The sequence below is a fragment of the Bombina bombina genome, unplaced genomic scaffold (genome assembly GCF_027579735.1).
Source record: "Bombina bombina isolate aBomBom1 unplaced genomic scaffold, aBomBom1.pri scaffold_738, whole genome shotgun sequence".
Taxonomy (NCBI): domain Eukaryota; kingdom Metazoa; phylum Chordata; class Amphibia; order Anura; family Bombinatoridae; genus Bombina; species Bombina bombina.
In genome coordinates, this window is record NW_026511355.1 from 49848 (window position 1) to 69556 (window position 19709).

Sequence of the window (19709 nt, forward strand, 5' to 3'; positions counted from 1 at the left end):
CACTGCAGATAGTAGTTACAGACTGAAATACTGTGACATAGACAAGTACAGGTGTGTAACAGTATCAGCATAAGTTTAGGGGGTAACACTGTGTAACAATCACTGCAGCTAGTAGTTTTACAGACTGAATCTGTGACATAGACAAGTACAGGTGTGTAACAGTATCAGCACTAAGTTAGGGGTAACACTGTGTAACAATCACTGCAGTTAGTAGTTACAGACTGAATCTGTGACATAGACAAGTACAGGTGTGTAACAGTATCAGCACTAAGTTAGGGGTAACACTGTGTAACAATCACTGCAGCTTAGTAGTTACAGACTGAATCTGTGACATAGACAAGTACAGGTGTGTAACAGTATCAGCACTAAGTTAGGGGTAACACTGTGTAACAATCACTGCAGTAGTAGTAGTTACAGGACTGAATCTGTGACATAGACAAGTACAGGTGTGTAACAGTATCAGCACTAAGTTAGGGGGTAACACTGTGTAACAATCACTGCAGCTAGTAGTTGTTACAGACTGAATCTGTGACATAGGACAAGTACAGGTGTGTAACAGTATCAGCACTAAGTTAGGGGTAACACTGTGTAACAATCACTGCAGTTAGTAGTTGTTACAGACTGAATCTGTGACATAGACAAGTACAGGTGTGTACAGTATCAGCACTAAGTTAGGGGTAACACTGTGTAACAATCACTGCAGTTAGTAGTTGTTACAGACTGAATCTGTGACATAGACAAGTACAGGTGTGTAACAGTATCAGCACTAAGTTAGGGGTAACACTGTGTAACAATCACTGCAGTAGTAGTTACAGACTGAATCTGTGACATAGACAAGTACAGGTGTGTAACAGTATCAGCACTAAGTTAGGGGTAACACTGTGTAACAATCACTGCAGGTAGTAGTTGTTACAGACTGAATCTGTGACATAGACAAGTACAGGTGTGTAACAGTATCAGCACTAAGTTAGGGGGTAACACTGTGTAACAATCACTGCAGCTAGTAGTTGTTACAGACTGAATCTGTGACATAGACAAGTACAGGTGTGTAACAGTATCAGCACTAAGTTAGGGGGTAACACTGTGTAACAATCACTGCAGGTAGTAGTTACAGACTGAATCTGTGACATAGACAAGTACAGGTGTGTAACAGTATCAGCACTAAGTTAGGGGGTAACACTGTGTAACAATCACTGCAGGTAGTAGTTACAGACTGAATCTGTGACATAGACAAGTACAGGTGTGTAACAGTATCAGCACTAAGTTAGGGGTAACACTGTGTAACAATCACTGCAGCTAGTAGTTACAGACTGAATCTGTGACATAGACAAGTACAGGTGTGTAACAGTATCAGCACTAAGTTAGGGGGGTAACACTGTGTAACAATCACTGCAGCTAGTAGTTACAGACTGAATCTGTGACATAGACAAGTACAGGTGTGTAACAGTATCAGCACTACGTTAGGGGTAACACTGTGTAACAATCACTGCAGTTAGTAGTTGTTACAGACTGAATCTGTGACATAGACAAGTACAGGTGTGTAACAGTATCAGCACTAAGTTAGGGGTAACACTGTGTAACAATCACTGCAGTTAGTAGTTGTTACAGACTGAATCTGTGACATAGACAAGTACAGGTGTGTAACAGTATCAGCACTAAGTTAGGGGTAACACTGTGTAACAATCACTGCAGTTAGTAGTTTACAGACTGAATCTGTGACATAGACAAGTACAGGTGTGTAACAGTATCAGCACTAAGTTAGGGGGTAACACTGTGTAACAATCACTGCAGTTAGTAGTTGTTACAGACTGAATCTGTGACATAGACAAGTACAGGTGTGTAACAGTATCAGCACTAAGTTAGGGGGTAACACTGTGTAACAATCACTGCAGTTAGTAGTTGTTACAGACTGAATCTGTGACATAGACAAGTACAGGTGTGTAACAGTATCAGCACTAAGTTAGGGGGTAACACTGTGTAACAATCACTGCAGTTAGTAGTTACAGACTGAATCTGTGACATAGACAAGTACAGGTGTGTAACAGTATCAGCACTAAGTTAGGGGTAACACTGTGTAACAATCACTGCAGTTAGTAGTTACAGACTGAATCTGTGACATAGACAAGTACAGGTGTGTAACAGTATCAGCACTAAGTTAGGGGGTAACACTGTGTAACAATCACTGCAGCTAGTAGTGTTACAGACTGAATCTGTGACATAGACAAGTACAGGTGTGTAACAGTATCAGCACTAAGTTAGGGGGTAACACTGTGTAGCAATCACTGCAGCTAGTAGTTGTTACAGACTGAATCTGTGACATAGACAAGTACAGGTGTGTAACAGTATCAGCACTAAGTTAGGGGGTAACACTGTGTAGCAATCACTGCAGCTAGTAGTTGTTACAGACTGAATCTGTGACATAGACAAGTACAGGTGTGTAACAGTATCAGCACTAAGTTAGGGGGTAACACTGTGTAACAATCACTGCAGCTAGTAGTTGTTACAGACTGAATCTGTGACATAGACAAGTACAGGTGTGTAACAGTATCAGCACTAAGTTAGGGGGTAACACTGTGTAACAATCACTGCAGCTAGTAGTTGTTACAGACTAAATCTGTGACATAGACAAGTACAGGTGTGTTACAGTATCAGCACTAAGTTAGGGGGTAACACTGTGTAACAATCACTGCAGCTAGTAGTTGTTACAGACTGAATCTGTGACATAGACAAGTACAGGTGTGTAACAGTATCAGCACTAAGTTAGGGGGTAACACTGTGTAACAATCACTGCAGTTAGTAGTTGTTACAGACTGAATCTGTGACATAGACAAGTACAGGTGTGTTACAGTATCAGCACTAAGTTAGGGGGTAACACTGTGTAACAATCACTGCAGTTAGTAGTTGTTACAGACTGAATCTGTGACATAGACAAGTACAGGTGTGTTACAGTATCAGCACTAAGTTAGGGGTAACACTGTGTAACAATCACTGCAGTTAGTAGTTGTTACAGACTGAATCTGTGACATAGACAAGTACAGGTGTGTTACAGTATCAGCACTAAGTTAGGGGTAACACTGTGTAACAATCACTGCAGTTAGTAGTTACAGACTGAATCTGTGACATAGACAAGTACAGGTGTGTAACAGTATCAGCACTAAGTTAGGGGTAACACTGTGTAACAATCACTGCAGTTAGTAGTTGTTACAGACTGAATCTGTGACATAGACAAGTACAGGTGTGTAACAGTATCAGCACTAAGTTAGGGGTAACACTGTGTAACAATCACTGCAGGTAGTAGTAGTTACAGACTGAATCTGTGACATAGACAAGTACAGGTGTGTAACAGTATCAGCACTAAGTTAGGGGTAACACTGTGTAACAATCACTGCAGTTAGTAGTTACAGACTGAATCTGTGACATAGACAAGTACAGGTGTGTAACAGTATCAGCACTAAGTTAGGGGGTAACACTGTGTAACAATCACTGCAGTTAGTAGTTACAGACTGAATCTGTGACATAGACAAGTACAGGTGTGTAACAGTATCAGCACTAAGTTAGGGGGTAACACTGTGTAACAATCACTGCAGTTAGTAGTTACAGACTGAATCTGTGACATAGACAAGTACAGGTGTGTAACAGTATCAGCACTAAGTTAGGGGTAACACTGTGTAACAATCACTGCAGTTAGTAGTTGTTACAGACTGAATCTGTGACATAGACAAGTACAGGTGTGTAACAGTATCAGCACTAAGTTAGGGGGTAACACTGTGTAACAATCACTGCAGTAGTAGTGTTACAGACTGAATCTGTGACATAGACAAGTACAGGTGTGTAACAGTATCAGCACTAAGTTAGGGGGTAACACTGTGTAACAATCACTGCAGTTAGTAGTTTACATACTGAATCTGTGACATAGACAAGTACAGGTGTGTAACAGTATCAGCACTAAGTTAGGGGGTAACACTGTGTAACAATCACTGCAGTTAGTAGTAGTTACAGACTGAATCTGTGACATAGACAAGTACAGGTGTGTAACAGTATCAGCACTAAGTTAGGGGTAACACTGTGTAACAATCACTGCAGTTAGTAGTTACAGACTGAATCTGTGACATAGACAAGTACAGGTGTGTAACAGTATCAGCACTAAGTTAGGGGGTAACACTGTAACAATCACTGCAGTTAGTAGTTACAGACTGAATCTGTGACATAGGCAAGTACAGGTGTGTAACAGTATCAGCACTAAGTTAGGGGTAATACTGTGTAACAATCACTGCAGTTAGTAGTTACAGACTGAATCTGTGACATAGACAAGTACAGGTGTGTTACAGTATCAGCACTAAGTTAGGGGTAACACTGTGTAACAATCACTGCAGCTAGTAGTTGTTACAGACTGAATCTGTGACATAGACAAATCAGGTGTGTAACAGTATCAGCACTAAGTTAGGGGGTAAAACTGTAACAATCACTGCAGCTAGTAGTTGTTACAGACTGAATCTGTGACATAGACAAGTACAGGTGTGTTACAGTATCAGCACTAAGTTAGGGGGTAACACTGTGTAACAATCACTGCAGTTAGTAGTTGTTACAGACTGAATCTGTGACATAGACAAGTACAGGTGTGTAACAGTATCAGCACTAAGTTAGGGGGTAACACTGTGTAACAATCACTGCAGCTAGTAGTTGTTACAGACTGAATCTGTGACATAGACAAGTACAGGTGTGTAACAGTATCAGCACTAAGTTAGGGGTAACACTGTGTAACAATCACTGCAGCTAGTAGTTGTTACAGACTGAATCTGTGACATAGACAAGTACAGGTGTGTAACAGTATCAGCACTAAGTTAGGGGGTAACACTGTGTAACAATCACTGCAGTTAGTAGTTACAGACTGAATCTGTGACATAGACAAGTACAGGTGTGTTACAGTATCAGCACTAAGTTAGGGGGTAACAGGTGTAACAATCACTGCAGTAGTAGTTGTTACAGACTGAATCTGTGACATAGACAAGTACAGGTGTGTAACAGTATCAGCACTAAGTTAGGGGGTAACACTGTAACAATCACTGCAGTTAGTAGTTGTTACAGACTGAATCTGTGACATAGACAAGTACAGGTGTGTAACAGTATCAGCACTAAGTTAGGGGTAACACTGTGTAACAATCACTGCAGCTTAGTAGTTACAGACTGAATCTGTGACATAGACAAGTACAGGTGTGTAACAGTATCAGCACTAAGTTAGGGGGTAACACTGTGTAACAATCACTGCAGCTAGTAGTTGTTACAGACTGAATCTGTGACATAGACAAGTACAGGTGTGTAACAGTATCAGCACTAAGTTAGGGGGTAACACTGTGTAACAATCACTGCAGTTAGTAGTTGTTACAGACTGAATCTGTGACATAGACAAGTACAGGTGTGTAACAGTATCAGCACTAAGTTAGGGGGTAACACTGTGTAACAATCACTGCAGGTAGTAGTTACAGACTGAATCTGTGACATAGACAAGTACAGGTGTGTTACAGTATCAGCACTAAGTTAGGGGGTACACTGTGTAACAATCACTGCAGGTAGTAGTTGTTACAGACTGAATCTGTGACATAGACAAGTACAGGTGTGTTACAGTATCAGCACTAAGTTAGGGGTAACACTGTGTAACAATCACTGCAGTTAGTAGTTGTTACAGACTGAATCTGTGACACGGACAAGTACAGGTGTGTAACAGTATCAGCACTAAGTTAGGGGGTAACACTGTGTAACAATCACTGCAGCTAGTAGTTGTTACAGACTGAATCTGTGACATAGACAAGTACAGGTGTGTAACAGTATCAGCACTAAGTTAGGGGGTAACACTGTGTAACAATCACTGCAGGTAGTAGTTACAGACTGAATCTGTGACATAGACAAGTACAGGTGTGTTACAGTATCAGCACTAAGTTAGGGGTAACACTGTGTAACAATCACTGCAGGTAGTAGTTGTTACAGACTGAATCTGTGACATAGACAAGTACAGGTGTGTTACAGTATCAGCACTAAGTTAGGGGTAACACTGTGTAACAATCACTGCAGCTAGTAGTTGTTACAGACTGAATCTGTGACATAGACAAGTACAGGTGTGTAACAGTATCAGCACTAAGTTAGGGGGTAACACTGTGTAACAATCACTGCAGTTAGTAGTTGTTACAGACTGAATCTGTGACATAGACAAGTACAGGTGTGTAACAGTATCAGCACTAAGTTAGGGGGTAACACTGTAACAATCACTGCAGCTAGTAGTTGTTACAGACTGAATCTGTGACATAGACAAGTACAGGTGTGTAACAGTATCAGCACTAAGTTAGGGGTAACACTGTGTAACAATCACTGCAGGTAGTAGTTACAGACTGAATCTGTGACATAGACAAGTACAGGTGTGTAACAGTATCAGCACTAAGTTAGGGGGTAACACTGTGTAACAATCACTGCAGGTAGTAGTTACAGACTGAATCTGTGACATAGACAAGTACAGGTGTGTAACAGTATCAGCACTAAGTTAGGGGGTAACACTGTGTAACAATCACTGCAGCTAGTAGTTGTTACAGACTGAATCTGTGACATAGACAAGTACAGGTGTGTTACAGTATCAGCACTAAGTTAGGGGTAACACTGTGTAACAATCACTGCAGCTAGTAGTTGTTACAGACTGAATCTGTGACATAGACAAGTACAGGTGTGTAACAGTATCAGCACTAAGTTAGGGGTAACACTGTGTAACAATCACTGCAGTTAGTAGTTACAGACTGAATCTGTGACATAGACAAGTACAGGTGTGTAACAGTATCAGCACTAAGTTAGGGGGTAACACTGTGTAACAATCACTGCAGTTAGTAGTTACAGACTGAATCTGTGACATAGACAAGTACAGGTGTGTAACAGTATCAGCACTAAGTTAGGGGTAACACTGTGTAACAATCACTGCAGGTAGTAGTTACAGACTGAATCTGTGACATAGACAAGTACAGGTGTGTAACAGTATCAGCACTAAGTTAGGGGGTAACACTGTGTAACAATCACTGCAGTTAGTAGTTACAGACTGAATCTGTGACATAGACAAGTACAGGTGTGTAACAGTATCAGCACTAAGTTAGGGGGTAACACTGTGTAACAATCACTGCAGTTAGTAGTTGTTACAGACTGAATCTGTGACATAGACAAGTACAGGTGTGTAACAGTATCAGCACTAAGTTAGGGGGTAACACTGTGTAACAATCACTGCAGCTAGTAGTTGTTACAGACTGAATCTGTGACATAGACAAGTACAGGTGTGTAACAGTATCAGCACTAAGTTAGGGGGTAACACTGTGTAACAATCACTGCAGGTAGTAGTTGTTACAGACTGAATCTGTGACATAGACAAGTACAGGTGTGTAACAGTATCAGCACTAAGTTAGGGGGTAACACTGTGTAACAATCACTGCAGCTAGTAGTTGTTACAGACTGAATCTGTGACATAGACAAGTACAGGTGTGTAACAGTATCAGCACTAAGTTAGGGGTAACACTGTGTAACAATGACTGCGGTTAGAAGTAGTTGTTACAGACTGAATCTGTGACATAGACAAGTACAGGTGTGTAACAGTATCAGCACTAAGTTAGGGGGTAACACTGTGTAACAATCACTGCAGCTAGTAGTTGTTACAGACTGAATCTGTGACATAGACAAGTACAGGTGTGTAACAGTATCAGCACTAAGTTAGGGGGTAACACTGTGTAACAATCACTGCAGGTAGTAGTTACAGACTGAATCTGTGACATAGACAAGTACAGGTGTGTTACAGTATCAGCACTAAGTTAGGGGGTAACACTGTGTAACAATCACTGCAGTTAGTAGTTTACAGACTGAATCTGTGACATAGACAAGTACAGGTGTGTTACAGTATCAGCACTAAGTTAGGGGGTAACACTGTGTAACAATCACTGCAGTTAGTAGTTGTTACAGACTGAATCTGTGACATAGACAAGTACAGGTGTGTAACAGTATCAGCACTAAGTTGGGGGTAACACTGTGTAACAATCACTGCAGTTAGTAGTTGTTACAGACTGAATCTGTGACATAGACAAGTACAGGTGTGTAACAGTATCAGCACTAAGTTAGGGGTAACACTGTGTAACAATCACTGCAGCTAGTAGTTGTTACAGACTAAATCTGTGACATAGACAAGTACAGGTGTGTAACAGTATCAGCACTAAGTTAGGGGGTAACACTGTGTAACAATCACTGCAGTTAGTAGTTACAGACTGAATCTGTGACATAGACAAGTACAGGTGTGTAACAGTATCAGCACTAAGTTAGGGGGTAACACTGTGTAACAATCACTGCAGTTAGTAGTTGTTACAGACTGAATCTGTGACATAGACAAGTACAGGTGTGTAACAGTATCAGCACTAAGTTAGGGGTAACACTGTGTAACAATCACTGCAGTTAGTAGTTGTTACAGACTGAATCTGTGACATAGACAAGTACAGGTGTGTAACAGTATCAGCACTAAGTTAGGGGTAACACTGTGTAACAATCACTGCAGCTAGTAGTTGTTACAGACTGAATCTGTGACATAGACAAGTACAGGTGTGTAACAGTATCAGCACTAAGTTAGGGGGTAACACTGTGTAACAATCACTGCAGTTAGTAGTTACAGACTGAATCTGTGACATAGACAAGTACAGGTGTGTAACAGTATCAGCACTAAGTTAGGGGGTAACACTGTGTAACAATCACTGCAGGTAGTAGTTACAGACTGAATCTGTGACATAGACAAGTACAGGTGTGTAACAGTATCAGCACTAAGTTAGGGGGTAACACTGTGTAACAATCACTGCAGCTAGTAGTTGTTACAGACTGAATCTGTGACATAGACAAGTACAGGTGTGTAACAGTATCAGCACTAAGTTAGGGGTAACACTGTGTAACAATCACTGCAGCTAGTAGTTGTTACAGACTGAATCTGTGACATAGACAAGTACAGGTGTGTAACAGTATCAGCACTAAGTTAGGGGGTAACACTGTGTAACAATCACTGCAGTTAGTAGTTACAGACTGAATCTGTGACATAGACAAGTACAGGTGTGTAACAGTATCAGCACTAAGTTAGGGGTAACACTGTGTAACAATCACTGCAGTTAGTAGTTGTTACAGACTGAATCTGTGACATAGACAAGTACAGGTGTGTAACAGTATCAGCACTAAGTTAGGGGGTAACACTGTGTAACAATCACTGCAGCTAGTAGTTACAGACTGAATCTGTGACATAGACAAGTACAGGTGTGTAACAGTATCAGCACTAAGTTAGGGGGTAACACTGTGTAACAATCACTGCAGTTAGTAGTTACAGACTGAATCTGTGACATAGACAAGTACAGGTGTGTAACAGTATCAGCACTAAGTTAGGGGTAACACTGTGTAACAATCACTGCAGCTAGTAGTTGTTACAGACTGAATCTGTGACATAGACAAGTACAGGTGTGTAACAGTATCAGCACTAAGTTAGGGGGTAACACTGTGTAACAATCACTGCAGGTAGTAGTTACAGACTGAATCTGTGACATAGGCAAGTACAGGTGTGTAACAGTATCAGCACTAAGTTAGGGGGTAACACTGTGTAACAATCACTGCAGTTAGTAGTTACAGACTGAATCTGTGACATAGACAAGTACAGGTGTGTTACAGTATCAGCACTAAGTTAGGGGGTAACCCTGTGTAACAATCACTGCAGGTAGTAGTTACAGACTGAATCTGTGACATAGACAAGTACAGGTGTGTTACAGTATCAGCACTAAGTTAGGGGTAACACTGTGTAACAATCACTGCAGTTAGTAGTTGTTACAGACTGAATCTGTGACATAGACAAGTACAGGTGTGTAACAGTATCAGCACTAAGTTAGGGGGTAACACTGTGTAACAATCACTGCAGCTAGTAGTTGTTACAGACTGAATCTGTGACATAGACAAGTACAGGTGTGTAACAGTATCAGCACTAAGTTAGGGGGTAACACTGTGTAATAATCACTGCAGGTAGTAGTTACAGACTGAATCTGTGACATAGACAAGTACAGGTATGTAACAGTATCAGCACTAAGGGGGTAACACTGTGTAACAATCACTGCAGGTAGTAGTTACAGACTGAATCTGTGACATAGACAAGTACAGGTGTGTAACAGTATCAGCACTAAGTTAGGGGTAACACTGTGTAACAATCACTGCAGTTAGTAGTTGTTACAGACTGAATCTGTGACATAGACAAGTACAGGTGTGTAACAGTATCAGCACTAAGTTAGGGGTAACACTGTGTAACAATCACTGCAGTTAGTAGTTGTTACAGACTGAATCTGTGACATAGACAAGTACAGGTGTGTAACAGTATCAGCACTAAGTTAGTTGGTAACACTGTGTAACAATCACTGCAGGTAGTAGTTACAGACTGAATCTGTGACATAGACAAGTACAGGTGTGTTACAGTATCAGCACTAAGTTAGGGGGTAACACTGTAACAATCACTGCAGTTAGTAGTTACAGACTGACTCTGTGACATAGACAAGTACAGGTGTGTAACAGTATCAGCACTAAGGGGGTAACACTGTGTAACAATCACTGCAGTTAGTAGTTACAGACTGAGTCTGTGACATAGACAAGTACAGGTGTGTAACAGTGTCAGCACTAAGTTAGGGGGTAACACTGTGTAACAATCACTGCAGGTAGTAGTTACAGACTGAATCTGTGACATAGACAAGTACAGGTGTGTTACAGTATCAGCACTAAGTTAGGGGTAACACTGTGTAACAATCACTGCAGTTAGTAGTTACAGACTGAGTCTGTGACATAGACAAGTACAGGTGTGTAACAGTGTCAGCACTACGTTAGGGGTAACACTGTGTAACAATCACTGCAGGTAGTAGTTACAGACTGAATCTGTGACATAGACAAGTACAGGTGTGTAACAGTATCAGCACTAAGTTAGGGGGTAACACTGTGTAACAATCACTGCAGCTAGTAGTTGTTACAGACTGAATCTGTGACATAGACAAGTACAGGTGTGTAACAGTATCAGCACTAAGTTAGGGGGTAACACTGTGTAACAATCACTGCAGCTAGTAGTTACAGACTGACTCTGTGACATAGACAAGTACAGGTGTGTAACAGTATCAGCACTAAGTTAGGGGGTAACACTGTGTAACAATCACTGCAGCTAGTAGTTACAGACTGACTCTGTGACATAGACAAGTACAGGTGTGTAACAGTATTAGCACTAAGTTAGGGGGTAACACTGTGTAACAATCACTGCAGTTAGTAGTTACAGACTGAATCTGTGACATAGACAAGTACAGGTGTGTTACAGTATCATCACTAAGTTAGGGGTAACACTGTGTAACAATCACTGCAGTTAGTAGTAGTTGTTACAGACTGAATCTGTGACATAGACAAGTACAGGTGTGTAACAGTATCAGCACTAAGTTAGGGGTAACACTGTAACAATCACTGCAGTTAGTAGTTGTTACAGACTGAATCTGTGACATAGACAGGTACAGGTGTGTAACAGTATCAGCACTAAGTTAGGGGTAACACTGTGTAACAATCACTGCAGTTAGTAGTTGTTACAGACTGAATCTGTGACATAGACAAGTACAGGTGTGTAACAGTATCAGCACTAAGGGGGTAACACTGTGTAACAATCACTGCAGCTAGTTGTTACAGACTGAATCTGTGACATAGACAAGTACAGGTGTGTAACAGTATCAGCACTAAGTTAGGGGGTAACATTGTAACAATCACTGCAGCTAGTAGTTGTTACAGACTGAATCTGTGACATAGACAAGTACAGGTGTGTAACAGTATCAGCACTAAGTTAGGGGTAACACTGTGTAACAATCACTGCAGCTAGTAGTAGTTACAGACTGAATCTGTGACATAGACAAGTACAGGTGTGTTACAGTATCAGCACTAAGTTAGGGGTAACACTGTGTAACAATCACTGCAGCTAGTAGTTGTTACAGACTGAATCTGTGACATAGACAAGTACAGGTGTGTAACAGTATCAGCACTAAGTTAGGGGGTAACACTGTGTAACAATCACTGCAGCTAGTAGTTGTTACAGACTGAATCTGTGACATAGACAAGTACAGGTGTGTAACAGTATCAGCACTAAGTTAGGGGTAACACTGTGTAACAATCACTGCAGCTAGTAGTAGTTACAGACTGAATCTGTGACATAGACAAGTACAGGTGTGTTACAGTATCAGCACTAAGTTAGGGGTAACACTGTGTAACAATCACTGCAGCTAGTAGTTGTTACAGACTGAATCTGTGACATAGACAAGTACAGGTGTGTAACAGTATCAGCACTAAGTTAGGGGGTAACACTGTGTAACAATCACTGCAGTTAGTAGTTACAGACTGAATCTGTGACATAGACAAGTACAGGTGTGTAACAGTATCAGCACTAAGTTAGTGGTAAAACTGTGTAACAATCACTGCAGTTAGTAGTTGTTACAGACTGTATCTGTGACATAGACAAGTACAGGTGTGTAACAGTATCAGCACTAAGTTAGGGGGTAACACTGTGTAACAATCACTGCAGTTAGTAGTTGTTACAGACTGAATCTGTGACATAGACAAGTACAGGTGTGTAACAGTATCAGCACTAAGTTAGGGGTAACACTGTGTAACAATCACTGCAGCTAGTAGTAGTTACAGACTGAATCTGTGACATAGACAAGTACAGGTGTGTTACAGTATCAGCACTAAGTTAGGGGTAATACTGTGTAACAATCACTGCAGTTAGTAGTTGTTACAGACTGAATCTGTGACATAGACAAGTACAGGTGTGTAACAGTATCAGCACTAAGTTAGGGGGTAACACTGTGTAACAATCACTGCAGCTAGTAGTTACAGACTGAATCTGTGACATAGACAAGTACAGGTGTGTATCAGTATCAGCACTAAGTTAGGGGGTAACACTGTGTAACAATCACTGCAGCTAGTAGTTGTTACAGACTGAATCTGTGACATAGACAAGTACAGGTGTGTAACAGTATCAGCACTAAGTTAGGGGTAACACTGTGTAACAATCACTGCAGGTAGTAGTTACAGACTGAATCTGTGACATAGGCAAGTACAGGTGTGTTACAGTATCAGCACTAAGTTAGGGGGTAACACTGTGTAACAATCACTGCAGGTAGTAGTTGTTACAGACTGAATCTGTGACATAGACAAGTACAGGTGTGTAACAGTATCAGCACTAAGTTAGGGGGTAACACTATGTAACAATCACTGCAGGTAGTAGTTGTTACAGACTGAATCTGTGACATAGACAAGTACAGGTGTGTAACAGTATCAGCACTAAGTTAGGGGGTAACACTGTGTAGCAATCACTGCAGCTAGTAGTTGTTACAGACTGAATCTGTGACATAGACAAGTACAGGTGTGTTACAGTATCAGCACTAAGTTAGGGGGTAACACTGTGTAACAATCACTGCAGCTAGTAGTTGTTACAGACTGAATCTGTGACATAGACAAGTACAGGTGTGTAACAGTATCAGCACTAAGTTAGGGGGTAACACTGTGTAACAATCACTGCAGTTAGTAGTTGTTACAGACTGAATCTGTGACATAGACAAGTACAGGTGTGTAACAGTATTAGCACTAAGTTAGGGGGTAACACTAACAATCACTCCAGTTGTTATCAAATTTACTCCATTCTTTTGTTATCCTTTGAAGGAGCAGCAATGCACAAATGAGAGCTAGCTGAGCACAACTAGTTAGCCAATCACAAGGTGTGCAGGGATCAATCAGCAGCTAGCTCCCACTAGTATAGAATATGTGCGTAATTTATTTTTTCAACAAAGGAAACTAAGAGAACAAAGCACATTTGAAAATAGAAGTGAGATTTTGAATAATGTTGGAAAATTGGAGAGGATCCACGGCATGGAGATTTCTACAGGTGTGGGGGTGAGAAGTAGGTTTAGCCTGTACTTTAAGATAATAGGTGACCAGGTGGTGGTCTGAAAGGGGAAACGGGTGAAAGGTGAAGTCAGATATAGAGCAGAGGTAGGAGAATACCAGATCAATAGAGTGTCCATCGCGGTGAGTAGGGAATAGGGTGGATTGTGAGAGAGAGAAGTTTAGATGCAGCAGGGGCACATGGGTTAATAATTGGGATATTGAAGTCCTCCAGAATTAGAGCAGGTTTATTTGGAGAGAGAAAGTAAGGAAGCCAGGCGGTAAAGTTGTTATGGAATTGGGAGAGGGGGGAGAACAGGCGAATGCCGTGGACTTCAAAGAAGGAAAAAGAGAGGGGTGGGAATGGAGGTAAGTACTTATAGGAGCAGGAGGGGGAGAACAATATTTCAACACCGCCACTGTGTCTCTCACCTGGCCTAGGGGTATGTCTAAAGTGGAGACCACCATGTGTGAGAGCAGCAATGGAAGCAGTGTCAGAAGAAGATAGCCATGTTTCAGTAATTGCTAGAAGGTTGAAAGCGTTGGAAACAGTGACATTGTACCTGGACATACCATTGACATCATGCACATCCTTACCGATGACAAAGTACACAGTTGCACCATCGAAGCCACGCACACACACTGTCCCACACAAAAACAACGGTATCTTTGATGCACAACTTCTCTCATAACATTTTCTCTCCATAGGTTATCTGCCCCCCATTTGTCCATCAGACGTCGCTTTGGTCAGCTTCACCCTCCTCTCTTACGACTTCGTTCCTGGCAGCTCCTCAAACCTCTTGCAAAAGCTGGACTGAGACCAGGTGGTGTTAGTAAGGTGAGAGAATCTGAAGCCATGATTGTTGCACAGTTATTGTCACATACTCTCACAGAGTGCCTTGTACAGCTACACAGTCACATATTGTCACTTATAACTACTGTCACCTACAGTTACTTCATAAGACAGTAACATGCATTATTACCTATAGTTATGCCATATCACAAAATTTGTACTGTAACAATGGTCAATTTTACCTGCTTGAGTGTATATTAAATGCTAAATAGCTGATTTTGCTTGAACTTAAAAATATCAATACTTTTGTATTATCTTAACAGAAGATAATGGGGGGTGGAAGAGATAGGTACTAAAATGCACATTATCTATTGCTCTAAGTATTGTCATTTGTGTATACACAGAAAGATAAGTGTTCATTTTTGTATGGAGAGAGAAGAATGTCTGCCCTTTATGCAATCTCAGCCCACGTAAATAAATTGTGTTTCAATGAGCAATGTTATCTCTTTCATATACAAAAATAAAACCAAAGGACCAATTTCCCTTGCATTTAATACTCTGAACCTGCTATAACAAGTAATTGAAAACACAATTTTAGTGCAGACTCCCTTTAAACACTGTCACATACTGTGTGGGACAAAGCACAGCTTTAACACAAAAATAAGAGGTATGTCTCTGTAAACCAAAAGTCACCCTTTTAAGAGATTTAATAAATATGAGGATGAAATAATTTGTCACAGAAAGAGTAACACCAGTACAAAGGCTAACACTTTCAGGTGTAGGAGTCTTCCCAGAGGGTGGTTGAATCATGGAACAGACGTCCAGTAGAGGTGGGAAGGACAAATACTGTAAGGGAATTGCATAAGGTTATACACATTTAGACTGTGCCTTCCAGGTCTTCGCTCCCATCACAGTCTATGTAAGGGGACAGGAGTCATCAATGGAACGTGATTCTTTACTTTGTGCTTTTAACGGTTTGACAAATATTTTGAGAGATATGTTGACATGTTTACACAAAGTCACCACTTGCCCGCAGGCAGTATACAGCAGAGCACCGACTCGGCTCTTGTCACGTCTATGGGGCCTATTAAACGATGTCAGACTACCACGTTGGTTACGTCGGCCTCTTTTCTCTATCTATATCTGGGCCTTCTCTGTAAAAATGGAAGAAGCTGAGGAAGAAGATCTAAACCGATACCAAAACTTGGGAGAACTTTTCAAAAGACCACTTAAACCAGCAGTCCGACCAATTGCCTCCTATTGTTTGGTGAGTAAGGAAATCAATACACAGATCAGATCCTAGACCCTTACACTAATACCTCACCACCAACCCTCAAATTATAGTTTACATATCACTTGTATGTTGTATGATTAGCAGCACCTATTCTCACTTCTTTATGGCTGTAATACATTATACTTCCTTTGTCTGTGTCTTATTCTTTGTCTCTATTGAGTGTTGTGTGCCTTCTCTGTCCGAGTATAGGCTATTATATGTCTTCTCCCTGGTCCATAAAGTCAGTCTATGTGGTTTATGTCTTTCGCTGTAGGTTAGTCCATGTGATGGCCGTGTTCTACACTGTAGTTGGGGGCGTGATGCTCATATTGAGCAGGTTAAAGGTCTCACTTATTCATTGGACAGTTTCCTTGGACCCCAAGACTGGCGTGATGCATTCGACCCAAGTAAGTATCATCAGGGCTCTGAGCTGCTGCTGTCGGCTAAACTAGTGCTCATCTTAAGAAAAAACTATGGATAAGACAGAAATTTTCATTACTTAGTTAAGATTTAAACCATGTGTCATGGTATAACCCCAAACACTTGCAGAAAGAGAATCATTGTACCTGTTGAAACTTTTGCTGAACAGAGATTGGTTCAGTCGCCAGTGCCGCGTGTAAAATCTGTATCTATTCCATCTTTGTGCAGTCTATCCAGTGTGCCAGTATCTCACTCTGAAGATCCTCTTTTCTCAAAGTCTCTGTCATCTGCTGTATCTCTGCCTGTGCTTCCACTAATCCAGTCCCTAGACTTGAGGCCTAAAACACAGCTGAAGGAAAAGGGAACATGTATTTCTTTTTTATGACACGATGAGTCCATGGATCATCTTAATTACTAATGGGATATTCACCTCCTGGTCAGCAGGAGGCGGCAAAGAGCAGCTGTTAAATAGCTCCTCCCTTCCCTCCCACTCCAGTCATTCTCTTTGCCTACGTTAATGATAGGAAGAGGTAAAGTGAGGTGTTAGATAAGATTCTTCAATCAACAGTTTATTATTTTTAAAGTAGTGCCAGAGTGTGCTGCTTTGTTCTAGGGTGTAGCCGTAGTCCATATCAGTCTCTTCAGTAGAGCTTTTGGTGGCTTTAGAGCAATGGGAACTGGTGGGACATAGTTCTCACTGCGCCTCCCATATATTGTTGCTGCCCTAACCCTGAAAACCTGAGGAATGTTTATTCAGGAATTTCCTTTTCTTCACAGGTCTATGTGGGGGATAGGACCCCTCAAACCTGGTGAACTGCCTTGCTGTCAGGCAGACATATGAGGTAAGTGCTACTTTATTTTTCTGGGACACTCAGAGGAAAAGGAAGCATTTTGCTATACAATGTTACACTACATAAAGGGCTTATTAAAACAGGCACTTTATTATGGGGACAATACAAACTCTCAGAGTCTGAGAGAACTAGACAGCGTTAAGCAGGCACTGGGGCTGGGAGACAAGCATTTTGATGGCTCTGGTGGTTTGACTCTCATGGCGGTTTTTTAGTACAAGATAACGACAGGGAGAGTATGTTTTCTGTTAACCACGCCCACAATGGGGACGGATCTTCCTGAATTGTGCGCTTTTTCACTGCGCCTCTATCTGCAGACATAGTCAGTTCAGATAATGCAGTCTCTGCCTAGAAACGCATGGTTCTTGCTAAACAGGCGTTTCTAGGACCAGAGAGTAGCTGAGTCGTTCCCCTGTCGAGTCTGGATTGTTTGCCTGGAGGGAGAAAGAGGTCTCCGGTCTTGCAGTCTGGTAGGCACCTCAGCAAACCTGCTGAGGTGTAGGGGTGTCATTTTTATTATATATTAATGCTTTATAAGAGAGATTCCATAGTAACCGCAATAAGGTTACTACCTATATAGACAGGAATTTCAGCACATCTTTTTAATAATAATGACCCGCTGAAACAATTGTCCAGCTCCGCTTAATAGCGGTAAGTGGATACTGCCCCCATTTACCATTCACCTGTAGGCCATCTCAAGAGTATCTCTGATAAACAAAGTAAAGTGTGATTAGAACTCATGAACCAATAAACAGAGAAGCGTTGGTTAGGAAATGTCTAAGCACAGATTTAGCTGTACAATTTTTATTTTTTTTATTTTTTTTATTAGTTTCTGGTCGTTTTGGTACGTTTTTTACACACGCAGTAAAAAAGTTACACTTTTAAATTTAAAGGGACAGTAACGTTTTTGCACTCAAACTTTTTATTGCATAATTATATTATTGTGATTCAGTATGGACCAAGGGGACTTGCAAGATGTCACTTGCTCCTTGTGTTTTGATGCCAATGTGGAACCACCAATCCCTTTCTGTCCCTCATGTATTGAGAGGACTTTAAATTATAGGGAAAAGATTTTTTCTGAGCCAACTTTTTCTAAAGCGGATCTTCTCCAGTGGTCTTCTGACGAGGTTCAATATATGCTGCAGCTTTCTCCTCAAGTGTCCCAAATTTCATCGCCCACACAAGCAGTGCCCTGCACTTCCGCTCTAGCTCCCGCTGGAGTTACCTTGAAAGACATAGCTTCTCTCTTGTCTTCTACAATTTCTGATGCGTTGTCTGCTTTTCCATTATTGCAGAGAAAGCATAAGAGGAAAATCAGACATTCAGTAAGCGAGGTTTCTGGCGCAATTGTTGCAATTTCAGAGGTTCCCTCCCAGAAGCCCAAAGAGGAAGATACCGCTGTAGCATCTGAAGGTGAAATTTCAGATTCAGAAAGTGTAATTCCTCTTGCTCATACTGAGGTTGTATCTTTTAGGTTTAAGATAGAACACCTCTGTCTTTTACTTAGGGAGGTATTAGCTACTTTGGTTGACAGTGACTCCACGGTAGTGGTTGTTCCTAAGAAATCTAGTAAGCTGAACAAATATTTTGAGGTTCCTTCCTCGACAGACGTGTTTGCTGTCCCTGAATGAGCTTCTGAGATAATTGCCAAGGAATGGGAGAGACCGGCATACCTTTTTCTCCCTCTTCTATTTTTAAGAAGATGTTTCCCATAGCCGACTCTATCAAAGAGGCTTGGCAAACAGTGCCTAAGGTGGAAGGGGCCATTTCCACCTTAGCTAAGAAAACTACTATTCCCATAGATGATAGTTGTGCCTTCAAAGATCCTATGGACAAAAAGTTGGAGGGTTTACTCAAAAAGATATATGTACACCAGGGCCAGCAATGGCAACCAGCTGTGTGCATTGCTACCGTCACTAGTGCGGCGGCGTATTGGTTTGATGCTCTGTCTGAGACCCTCAGGACAGAAACTTCCTTGGATGAGATCCAAGATAGGATAAAGGCTCTTAATCTAGCTAATGCCTTTATTACGGACGCTTCCCTTCAAGTTTTCAAGCTGGGAGCTAAGATTTCAGGTTTCTCTATTCTAGCTTGCAGAGCCTTATGGTTATAACCTTGGTCTGTGGATGTTTCCTCTAAGCTTCTGACTATTCCTTACAAGGGGAAGACCTTGTTTGGACCTGGCCTATCGGAAATTATCTCGGATATCACGGGAGGTAACGGTCATCTTCTCCCTCAAGATATGAGAAACAAACAGAAAGGAAGACAGAGTAATTTTCGTTCCTTTCGAAATTCTTCCTCTTCCTCCTCTAAGCAGGAACAATCTAAACCTGCATGGAGACCCAACCAGTCTTGGAATAAGGCTTACATCAATCATCAGGGAGGAACGAGGAGTTCCCTAGCGATGACC

The 19709-nt window shown here is 41.3% G+C and overlaps 1 protein-coding gene across 1 annotated transcript in view; it reads left to right on the forward strand.

The window, feature by feature from the left end:
* LOC128643708 (phosphatidylserine decarboxylase proenzyme, mitochondrial) overlaps positions 1-19709 on the forward strand; it is a 139173-nt gene that overhangs the window by 40193 nt on the left and 79271 nt on the right. The window contains exons 2-4 of the mRNA XM_053696539.1: positions 14674-14803; positions 15795-16025; positions 16306-16438. Of these exons, the coding sequence (XP_053552514.1) occupies positions 14674-14803; positions 15795-16025; positions 16306-16438 (494 nt within the window). The remainder of the gene's footprint in view (positions 1-14673; positions 14804-15794; positions 16026-16305; positions 16439-19709) is intronic.